The 11454-nt window shown below is 46.6% G+C and overlaps 1 protein-coding gene and 1 pseudogene across 5 annotated transcripts in view; one reads left to right on the top strand and one right to left on the bottom strand.

The window, feature by feature from the left end:
- Positions 1–6140: 6140 nt before the first annotated feature.
- LOC308459706 (microtubule nucleation factor SSNA1 pseudogene) lies at positions 6141–10994 on the bottom strand (annotated as a pseudogene). Its single transcript, XR_013991494.1, has 2 exons — positions 10855–10994; positions 6141–6747 (listed from the first exon to the last, which is right to left on the bottom strand). The product of XR_013991494.1 is annotated as a microtubule nucleation factor SSNA1 pseudogene (transcript).
- The window catches only part of WAC (WW domain containing adaptor with coiled-coil), a 46849-nt gene continuing 44997 nt past the window's right edge, over positions 9603–11454 (top strand). For 2 of the 4 annotated variants that reach the window (XM_080975300.1, XM_080975299.1), the window contains exons 1-2: positions 9603–10219; positions 10821–10857. In XM_080975300.1, the coding sequence (XP_080831426.1) occupies positions 10125–10219; positions 10821–10857 (132 nt within the window). In that variant the 5' untranslated portion in view covers positions 9603–10124. Of the gene's footprint in view, positions 10220–10273; positions 10676–10820; positions 10858–11454 lie in introns of those variants that run through there. The other 2 variants (XM_080975301.1, XM_080975302.1) reach the window with 2 other exon arrangements.

Genomic DNA, 11454 nt, shown 5'->3' with positions numbered 1-11454 from the left:
TAGTGGGTGTGTTTCTCACATTAATCTGCCTCTGGCTGATGATTCCACAGGAAAGAGCCATGGGAGGCGTGGTGAACCTTGGCCCTCCTGCTGTTGCTGAACTGCAATTCCCATCAGCCCTTGCAAGCCTGGCCAATGACCAGGGATGAGTGACGTCCAATATGGTGTGGCTGCTTTGTTCAGCTGCCTATCCTTGAGTGCGCCTGCGAACAGGCCTAGGCAGCCATTTCTGTTCTCTAGCTGCAAGCCACAAGCCTTGATTGGTTAATTATTGCCCATTAACCAGCACTCGTTGCAGCGGCCAAGCCATTAAGCAGGGCAGCATATGGTTCCTAACAGCGCTATTAACATACCTTTAGGGAGCATTTCCTGAAGCAGCAGGGCATTTCAAGGGGAAGAGAGTGGCTTTGCTTCTTTTTGAAACGAGCTCACTGGTTCAATGCTTGGGCCCAGATGACAAAAACCCATTTCGCGCCTGCAAACAATAGCAGGTGTCCTTGGCTGAAGCAAGCATGTGAACATGCAGCAGAACAGCTACATTGGGAGATATATGTCTTGATCTCTCCTGCAATAAATGTGTGGCGAGCAATGATGGACTCAGCTAGATTGGTAAAGAAAAACCGATTTATATGCGTTTTATATGCGATATAACATTTTGCCACCAGATGGTGCTGTGTAGCCATGTTTTTCTCTACTTGTTTTACCTGTTTAAATTTACAACACATTTAACTGAAGAGCTTCTTTGAAGTGCCTTAGATCCAGCCTATGTATTTACTGCATGGGGGGGAGGTGTGAAAAAAGTCCAAAGACTGAAAGTTCAAAATTAAATGAAAGCACATTTGCCAGGTCTCTCTCTGCAGATCTTTGGGAAAGAGCAGTTCAAGATACTTCCCTTTCCCAACCACCCAGTTCAGCTTTTAACATGATCTGATTCTGTGGCCACTCTGCATTTTGATTGATTTATTCTTTCTTTGCTGAGGTGTTTTGGTTTCATATACTGACATTCTGCAGTACCCTTGGGAATCTGCATGATTAAGAGGTGGGACATAAATATATTTAATAATAATAATAATAATAATAATAATAATTCCTTCATATCTGAATTGTGTCATACTTGTTGAAATAAAAAGGATATCAAACAAAATGCATAAATAAGAAAATATTTCACTGCATTTTCTCCTCTCTTTATGCACTGATTATCTTCAGGATCAGATCTGAGCACTGCTCTTCTTGCCTTTAACCATCAATGCCCCCATTTTTAAAGAAGCAATGCTTGCTCCCCATAATTACAGAAAACACTGTTTGCAGAACATATCTGATAGTTTATGCTCTACTTCTGTTATTTTACTGACACAGTTTTCTGTTTTGTGATATATGCAAAACACTTAAGCAATGCAAAAAGGAGAGATCTCTCTCTTCTGGAATTCTTCAGTCGCAAAAATTCTTAAACCTCTCTGGGTTTTCTCTTCTGATTATCGTCTCCTTTTCCAACATCTATCTTATTCCTAATCTCTCCATCATGTCAGGCAGATCGTTAATCATGCTGCACATCTGCTTTGGGTTTCAGGATGATTCTAGTTCAATAAAGTATAGTTTCTTAACCCATGTTTTTCTGCTTTGTACTCTGGATTTCTGATCATTTCTTGTGGCATCTCAGATTCTATGGAGCCCAGAGTGTATAAAACGTATGTTATCTACACATACTGGTTTCATAAACTGGAATTGTTTCCATATCTGTTTATATAGATTGCACAGATCCATTATAAATAAGAATGCCATTTGTCACCTTGCAAGCCTTTCTTCTAAGGATGGAATACATATATCTGTTACTTACTGCTCCAGAGCACTGACATCTTAGCTCAGGGCTGGGCAATGGCAGCTGGTAACATTTTGATTTCATAGGGCTGCAGTTTTCATCTCAACAGAAATTGCACAGTACTTATTTAGTCACTGCGCATATGCAGAGTGTCATTGTCTCCTCTGCTCTAAATCCCACTCCCCATTTGTTCTCTCCGCATATATTGACAGAGAAACAGCTCCAACGTAAGAGACCCAAGTATGATTTCCAGACAAGATTGACTCCATACCTCTTATTTAGAAATTAAGCCGTGACACACAGCATAAGTTTTCAAAATTTACATCTATGCATCCATTGCCCTCAAAAAACCTAAACATAACAAACTTCTAAAACACAACAAAGGCTTTCTTTCAGTTGCATGTAGTTTTCCTTCCCCCCAAAATCTAAGTATTCATTATCCAAAACATTGTTTTCCTCTAAATTAAAAGAACAGAGTATTCCAACCAATAGGGGAAAACATGATTGTGTCATTTGAGTCAGGATACAACAAAACACACCAGAAAATATTTACAGATAGGTAGCCGTGTTGGTCTGCCATAGTCAAAATAAAAAATATTCTTTCTAGTAGCACCTTAAAGACCAACTAAGTTAGTTCTTGGTATGAGCTTTCGTGTGCATGCACACTTCTTCAGATACACTGAAACAGAAGTTGCCAGATCCTTCTATATAGTGAGAAGGTGGGGAGGGGTATTACTCAGAAGGGTGGTGGGAATGGGTGATTGGCAGATAGCTGGGATGAGCCTGTTGACGACTCTTAACGACTGCAATGGGTCTTACAGGAAAAGGCAAGGGGTGAGAAGGTGAGAAATGGCTTAGTCATGTATAATAGTCAGAAAATATTTGCCATGCATGACTCAGTCCTGAAAATGTGAAGCAACAATCTCTGCTCATGTGCAGAGTTCATCATACCAGAGTGATTGTAATCAACTCTATAATGTCTGAGTTTGGGAAGAATGTTTTCAGGTTTGGGGATGGTCATGAAATCATATCCAGAAAGACAAAGAGCCCGAACTATTCACTTCAGAAATTCACTAACAAACCCACAAAGAACAAGGGAGAAATAATAGGGACCAGGGAAGTGGCTTACTGGTAAAACGGATCCACATACCTTTTCTGAAAAGGAGTCTGGAAAATACTCTGGAATTGCAAATGGCCCTTGCCTGCCCTACTCCACCCTGCAGCTGCAGTAGTTTTTAATGAGTGAATATAGGAAAATGGTTGATACAGAGCTTCTTGCAACACACAAGCCACCCTCTCAATGCCCCAAACTTCTTTTAAAAGGAAAATAAAATTAAAAATATAGCTATTTATTGTAGAAAGAGGCTCACTGTAGTTCACAGTGGTCTTTGAGATGCTCTTGGACTACAATTCCCATAATCCCTGACCTTGTGGGCTGGGTCTGGTAGGAACAGCATCTGGCAGCCCCCCATGTTCCTCAACCCTGCTCTAATGGAAGCCTGCTCAACTGAATTGGACTGCAATTTTGTGCACGCTTAACTGGGGGCAAGGTACCATGGGACTAACTTCCGAGGAAGCAAGTCTAGGCTAACGCTGTTTAGCTTAGCAATGAAGAGGGCTTTGATGGGAGAGAAGCATGCAGAGGCCTCTCTAAAGTGTCTTCTTTGGGGTGAGAAGACGACAGTTGGCCAGAGGCTTCTCTCTCCATTCAGCGAGGGATACTCAGCAGCTGCTGTAATCATGTGCCGCAACTCTTAACATGACCTCATTTAGCTTGATAAATTAACTGAGTCTTGCAAGGCTTTCTTAAGAGAGCAGCAGGATGCTTATGAGTGATGTAAGTACACTTTATTCCACAGACTTATTTATGTAGGCAGCGGATTCCGAGAGCGTATTTATGGTGCAGACAAATTTGGCTTAGGCAGCTGGAACTCCGTACTTTTTTCGCAAATAATCACTGGAATTATCACATTAGTTTTGGAAGATGATATGAGTGAAACTGACAGATAGAAGACCTAAGGGCTTAGGAGGCTTAATTTTATCCTAAAACCCATCCCCACCAAATGTTTTCAAATTGACATCACAGGCTTCGGGATTATGCACTATTGGCACTTCCTTGTGAGCAGAGTTGGAAGTGGAAAATAAAACCAAGTTACCTAACTGCTTGATTTGATGGGTGCAATCAATCAAAAAGTTTTGAAGTGCCTGGTTAAATGTGCTTCATTAAATCAAAATATACCTTGAGTTAATCAAGTGGCTGCATACTTAAGTCACCATCCTTCAAGGGACGCTTCTCTGCAAAAAGTGCCGGACCAATATATTTTGCTGCCTGAGGCGAAGGACAAGGTGGCGCTCTCCCTTTTCCAGACGTTGAGAGAAGAGTTGACTCTTATGTCAACATTGCCAACAGGACTTCATTCTCCACAGCAGGCTAGCAGAGCACATATTATTTATTGTTATTATTTTAAACGTATTTCTTACATTTATTTGTTTCCCATAAGGCATCCCAAAGTGATTCACAATGTAACAACCTATATAACTTACATATATAAAATCTTTTTTTTTTTAAAAGCACTTACAGTGCCTGAAGCTATAGACAGAGATATGGAAGACACATGCTTTATCGTCGGTGGGGCAGGTGAAGGTGTCTGATTTTGCTGCTGCAGATGCACCATGGCATTTATTTTCTCTGCGCTCCTCCCAGCGGTCATTCCTCCACTGGTCACTGCTCTGGATGCACAACCTGACTGCCTGTCGTCAGGCACATCAATAATTACAAGCACAATTTTACTAGAATTAGATATCACCCTCAAAGGCAGAAAATGAAGTTTCAGTTAATAGGGAAAATGGAAATTTAGACAGCAGTTCTTTATACAGCTGCTGCCCACAACTACCAATATTTTGGAGGCATAACCGACAGCAGCAATTTGGCATGCTGGAATGCTATGTGTGTGGTGTGTGTGTGTGTTTGTGCGCGTGTGTATATATATCAAGAGAGAGAGAGAGAGAGAGAGAGAGATAGGGAGGGAGAGCAGCTTTTCCTGCAGTTGTTGGGACCTTGAGAATTGACTTGAGAAAGGATGCTGCCAGCGGGTTCCATTTTTTCAGAGCTGTCAGCCAGAAGTCCCTTACTCTGTCATATGCTAATCTGAGGACATTTCAGTCTCCTTACCTTCATCGCCCCTGCCCTCGACCACTCCCAGTGTTTTACAAGTTAGTCTTCCCAATAATACATGCAAGTGTGAATTACAAATCAGGCTGGTTCTTAGTATTTTTTTGCAATAGGTTATGAAAAGTTACATATATATATATAATGAGTTAAATAAAAATGTTTATGACATCTATGCATAATCAAGGTTTTTTTTTGGCAAGGAGCTTTTTCATTGGTTGGTTTAAGTATTTTTCTTAAAACACTGTGGAATTGAAGGCTTCAAAAACATGATCAACAGGTATTCAGTTTTGATATTTCAGTGCATATCCTAGAAAACAAATCATGTGCAAACAGCCTCCATGTGCATTTTTCCACATACTCATTTTAAGATTTAATCTATATACAGCATTCCTTTTCTCAATACAGGCAAGAATGTCGACTCTGTCCTCCTGCATCAGTAACATCCCCTTCACGTTTGTTAAGCAAGACTTCACTGTGGGGTTATTCCATGACTGCTACCACGATTGCTCGGACAATCCTATTCACCGTTGCACACACTTTTCCAGGGGTGGACAATTTTCGATCTCCAAGGACAATTCAAGATGCAGGGCCAATTCAGAATCACAAGATTCAGGACTAAGACAATTGCCATGGGCAGGGTATTTCTCCTGAAAAACATATTTAACATTTTGCATTGTATGACATGAATTGTATTGTACACAAACAATATACACCTTTGTTAAGAGGACAACTGTTGCCTCTAGAATTGTCATCTTTTCTCTCTCTTTTTTTGCAGTTGCCTTTTCTGCAAGGAGGGGCATTGCTGTCTTCTGAGCTGCTTGCCATTGGCTACAGTTGTGAAGGGACACAGTAAAAGCTTGCAACAAAAAAGTGGACAAGCCCTGCAGGATTTACCCAAGTGTTATGTCCTAAATCCTGCCCACATCGCCCTCAGACGCATTACTGGAACCGCAAACATTTTACAAACCAATTCTTTCCTTTCTGTTCCAAAAATAGTAGATGCTGCACTGTTGCTTTAAACACAGCCAGTGGTATGCTGAATCCCAAGTACTCTGCTCACTGATCCAGCAGCTGCTAGGCTCCTTGGATCATGTGTCAGTTGGCTCTAACATGTAGTCCTTGCAGCATCTAAAACAATCTTAGGATAAGCTGTTAAGTTTTAAAGAACTTTATTTTCAACTTGTTTATTGCTTCCATGATATTCTTTATAAAAAGTAACAATTGATACATAATAAAAACATTAATAAACCCACCAATACAAGATTAAAGAGTGACATTTCTTGTATATAACTTTTCACCAAGCCTAGTGCTGCGTTTGTTGGAGCCCAAGTGTTTGAATATCCCCAGTCACATTTCTATTTAGCATTATCGTTTTGTCTAAATTCCCCGTTTCGGCTTTCAAAACGTTCAGCAGCATCCTAGAGCTTTCCAAGATCTTCTCGTAAGTCAACGCTGCTTCGGCAAGAACTTCATCAAGTTTCTTCTGTGCAGCATTTTTCTGTGCTAAGTTCTCACACACACAATCCAGTTGTTTTCTCAGTGTCTCGATTTTATCCTGGATCCTACTCTTTTCCTCTTCCGCTGCCCTGATCTGCTTGCTCACTTCTTCTCTTTGCATGTACAAGTCTTCTATATGTTTCACAAGTTCGTTATTATAGCCTTGCAGAACAGCCCCCTGATGACTCATCCTGCTGGCTCCACCCTTCAAAGGAGAAGGGAATGATCCCTGCTTCCACCAGCTGATCTCACCACCGTCTGCCTGTATTTTATCATTTAAATGGGGGAAAGAAAGAAAAATTGCTAAGTGCTTTTGAGCAACACTGTAAAACCAGCACATACATAATGGAAACGTCAATAGCAATTGTAGAAAATGTGATTAAGGAAACCATCTGAGTAAGTTTCCAAGGATCCTATTTTGCCATTACTTTAACTTCTTCCACTCTGACATGCAAGTGGCCAATGGTCTTTTCCAAGACGTTATGAAGCTGCTGATATTTTGAGACGGCTCTAAAATGTGTGCACTTAAGTGCTGTGTGCAAGAGAATGTGTAGATGCAAAACTCCATGTATGAATGATGCAGGAGTGAAATTATATAAATGCATGTGCCTTTATAGGCATGGAAGAGGAGCACTGAGGAAGAACAGAATAGGGGAAAGAATTGAAGGAAAGTTTAATCTCCCCTTGCCCTCTCTGCTTCTCTCACAAGGTTCTCATGCTAATAATAAGTCTCCGCCTCCCTTTAATTAATCCAGAATGCGGCAGCTAGACTGGTGACTGGGAGTACCACCAGGACCACATATCACCGGTCCTGAGAGATCTGCATTGGCTCCCAGTACGTTTCCGAGCACAATTCAAAGTGTTGGTGCTGACCTTTAAAGCCCTAAACAGCCTTGGTCCTGTATACCTGAAGGAGGTCTCCACCCCCATCGTTCAGCCCAGACACTGAGATCTAGTGCCAAGGGCCTTCTGGCGGTTCCCTCATTGCGAGAAGTGAGGCTACAGGGAACCAGACAGAGGATTTTCTCGGTAGTGGCGCCCACCCTGTGGAACACCCTCCCATCAGATGTCAAGGAAATAAGCAGCTATCCTATCTTTAAAAGACATCTGAAGGCAGCCCTGTTTAGGGAAGTTTTTAATATTTAATGCTGTATTGTTTTTAACACTCAATTGGGAGCCGCCCAGAGTGGCGGGGGAAACTCAGCCAGATGGGTGGGGTATAAATAATAAATTATTATTATTTGTCCTAGGATAGGGCCATTAAGGTGCTCTCTAGCTATGGGATGGCTTAGAACAGTAAATACACTGGCAACATGTGCACCAGACTATCCAGGATTGATTTACTGCGTTTTAATTAAGGTTTCTGGGGCGATTTGCAGGGTTTGAGGGTGTTGAGAAGAATCCAAGCCTGCCTAAGCATTTACTTCCTTACCTCTATAGCGCCTGCTTAACTTGTACGTTTGCTGGTAAGAGAAAGTAATGCATCATTAAGGTTACCTGTACTAGTAGCTCAGCAGTGCTTAACTCCTAAATAAATATACTTAGGGTAATACAGCAAGTCTCCAGGGCACTTTTCTCCCACAATTTCCGGGACGCCTGCCTTAGGATTCTGACCATGGGGTTGAAAGGAGGGGAGTGAGAAATAGGCCAACTACTAGAACTTTTCTGTCTGGAGGGCTCAGGCGTCTCACCTTCGAGGGAGAGGCCCTTTGTGCAACCCACAAGAGAGTAGTCCCCAAACCCATCCAATCTCAGCCTGCAAACAGGGACTCTCCTACTTTTGATTTTGTTGCTAGAGGGATCCTCCAGCACAGGCGCCTGCGCAGGAGTACGTTTGGCTTTTGAAAGCGCAGCTTTCCATGTGCGCTCGAGGGAGAAGATCCCTACTCTTTCTTGCACATCCATAAAGGGGAAAGGGAGCTTCGCGCTGGCTGCATAGTGGTACCTCGGGTTACATACGCTTCAGGTTACATACGCTTCAGGTTACAGACTCCGCTAACCCAGAAATTGTGCTTCAGGTTAAGAACTTTGCTTCAGGATGAGAACAGAAATCGTGCTCCGGTGGCGCGGCAGCAGCGGGAGGCCCCATTAGCTAAAGTGGTGCTTCAGGTTAAGTACAGTTTCAGGTTAAGTACAGACCTCCGGAACGAATTAAGTACTTAACCCGAGGTACCACTGTATTCTCTCTCCCCTCAAAACCTTCCGCTAAAGCTGCAAAAGAAAAGCAAGCGGCGCCGGCGCCCAGACACCAGTTGGGGGAGATGCCTCCCGGGCACCCCGCCCTCCTTGCTTCGCCTCCGCGCTTCGGGCAGCTGTTTTCCCCCGGACCCAGAATAGACCAGCGGCCGCCCACGTGCCTCCCAGAATAGCTCCGTTGTCACCCTCCTTCCTGCCGCGGATCGCTCGGAATGAGGCGCCGCGAGGGGGCGGGGCCCGCAGTAGCCACTGGGCACTTCTACGCGGAAACAAGGAAGCGAGCACCTCTGCGGCTGCGCACTGCGAGCACTGAAGCCGCGGCGGCCCTTACTTCTTCCCTCCCGCAAGCAAACGCCCGGCGGGTCGATGCGGCGTCAGTCCCGCCCAAGCCAAGCGTTGCGCGGGCCGCGCGGCGCTTAGTTCTTTGGAAGGAAAGGCGCCCTTGTGGCGATCTCTTGCTCCATAAGCCCGCCCTGGACGGTAGCTTCTGCAAAGGCTCGCTCGGAAATCTGTGCCCCGCTTTAGCTCGATGGACCTTGGAGTAAATCTCATTCAGGTCCTTAGGCGCTCACTCTCGGGCAAGTGGGATGGGATCGCGCCTTAAGTGCCCACAGAGGGCTCTGGGAGAAGCGTGCCTATTGCCTACCTAGTTACCTGGGAACACGCATAACTGAACTAAACGCGTTTTACTCCTGGATAGGCATGCAAACAGGACGTTTTCGTGTCCCCACCCCAGAAGGCTTTCCTTGGAGATTCAAACTATTGTACAATCTACACACAGTGCAGAAATGGTTCTGGTGACGTTTTGTTTTAAATTACAGCGGCTTGGACTAGATGACCCCCGGGCCTCCTTCCAATTCTATAATTCTACGAAAGTACCATTCACAGCCACATTTTTCTAGTTCTCCATCCTCACCTCCGGTAACGCCCACTAACTTCGGCTTCGTCGGGGATGGAACAAAACGCGTTTCTGTTATCCCAGCAGAGAACGTCGTCCAGCCGAAACACGAACCAAAGAAAAACTCCAAGCCGCCTAGCCTGAATTTATCCACCACTTTACGAGCGTATTTCCGGAGCTCATTCTCGGAGGATTAAGAGGGGGGGAAGTTACGGAAATAACCGATTGTGGCGGCGTTTCTCCTTCCCCTTGCGGAAATAGTCGAAGTGGAGAGAGCGATCCGTGACGGAGACAGCCAGTGCCGCCCGAATGCGAGGGCTGCAGGCTGCACGGAGACTACCGATCGTTTTCCGAAACTGCAGCAACAGAACAGAGAACGAAGAAGGGAGGCTAAAAAAACACACCACAAACCCAGGCGAGGGCTTGTCGGAGCCTGACGGAAATGGCCGATGTTTCCCGAAGGAAAGCGCCTTAGCATCCGGAAGGGAGGAGGCGGGGCATAGACTTAAGAAAGAGGGTGGGTTCAAAAAAGAAAAAAGGACTGGATGGAATGGGAGGAGCTTTGGCGGAAAGAGCCGATATCAGCCGACGTTAAGCGAAGGCGGCGGCGTCCGAGTTTCCCGGATGTAGACGGACGGCGGTAGTGTTGGGAGCTGGAGCTGTAGCTGAAGGGAGGGGGGAGGAGGTGTTGGCGGCGGCGGCGGAGGGCGAGCGAGCGAGCGAAGGCGGCCAGTGGCAGCAGCGGAGGGGACGCGGCCGCCTTGTGCCTCCCGCGCCCCGCTGTGCGCGTGTGTCCGTCCTGCGGGGGCGCCTCTCCTTCTCGCTGGTGCGGAGAGGAGGAGATGGGCCCGTGAGCGCGGCTTCCCCTCACAGCCGAGCTGCCTGAGCCGCCCCTCCTCCGCCTCCTCCTCCCTCCCTCCCCCTCCTCCTCCTCCTCCTCCTCCTCTTCCCTGTCCCCGGTCGGAGCGCTGCCTCCCCCTCCCCCCTCGGCGGCGCCCGTGGCCCGGCCGCGCCCTCCTGGTCCCCTCAGTCTCTCACACACAGGCCGGGCATTGATGGTAATGTATGCGAGGAATAAGCAAAGACTCAATGATGGGTAAATAACCCCCTTTCTCGTTCCGCCCTCCTCCCGTCTTACGCTCTCTCTTCTCTCTCTCTTTTTCCTACCCCCCCCACCCTCAATACCAACGGCCAGTAACGGTCGCTCGCTAACGTAACGTCTTTTTCTCCTCTCTTTCCAGCTGTCACGACCGCAAGGGGGACTCGCAGCCCTACCAGGTACCGACTTCTTCGCCCGCCGCAGCCCCACACACCGATAGGCCCCTGCGGCGGCGGCGGCAGTAACTGGAGTGTGGGAGGGCGAGCGAAACTACTCGAGCGCAGGCCTCGGCCGCCGCTGCAGGCCGCGGGGGAGGGGAGCCAACCGCTTCCCTTCGCTCTGCTCCGCGCGGGGCGGGCCGGGAGGGGGCAAGGGGGCGGCGGCGGCTCTCGCTCTCTCTCTTACCCCGCGACCGCGAGGGCTTGAGCGCGAGCTGAGGCGGCGAGAGGCGCTTGGCGGCGGGGCAAGGAAGCGAGAGGCCTAGGCCCGATGCGGGCCGCAGGAGGCGGAGGGCGGCATTGTTTTTTCTTTTTTTTCTTTCCCCCCGAGCGAAACCCATGGGATGGCGGTAAGCGGCCGGGACCCGAGTCCGAAAAGGCTTCCCGAGTCCCGCTGACCGTCTTCCCTTCCCTTAGGAGACGAAATAGGAGCCGGGATAGGTTCTAGGCCTTGGGCTTGTAGTAAAGCCCGAAGGGAATTCTAGTTCCTCAAACCCTTTCTGTCAACTGAGAAAACTTTAAATTGGGACAGCGTTGAAGGTACCCCTGAAGAAATTT

This window comes from Podarcis pityusensis (genome assembly GCF_964106645.2).
Source record: "Podarcis pityusensis genome assembly, chromosome: 12".
Classification (NCBI taxonomy): Eukaryota; Metazoa; Chordata; class Lepidosauria; order Squamata; family Lacertidae; genus Podarcis; species Podarcis pityusensis.
This window is presented reverse-complemented; position numbering and strand designations above follow the sequence as displayed.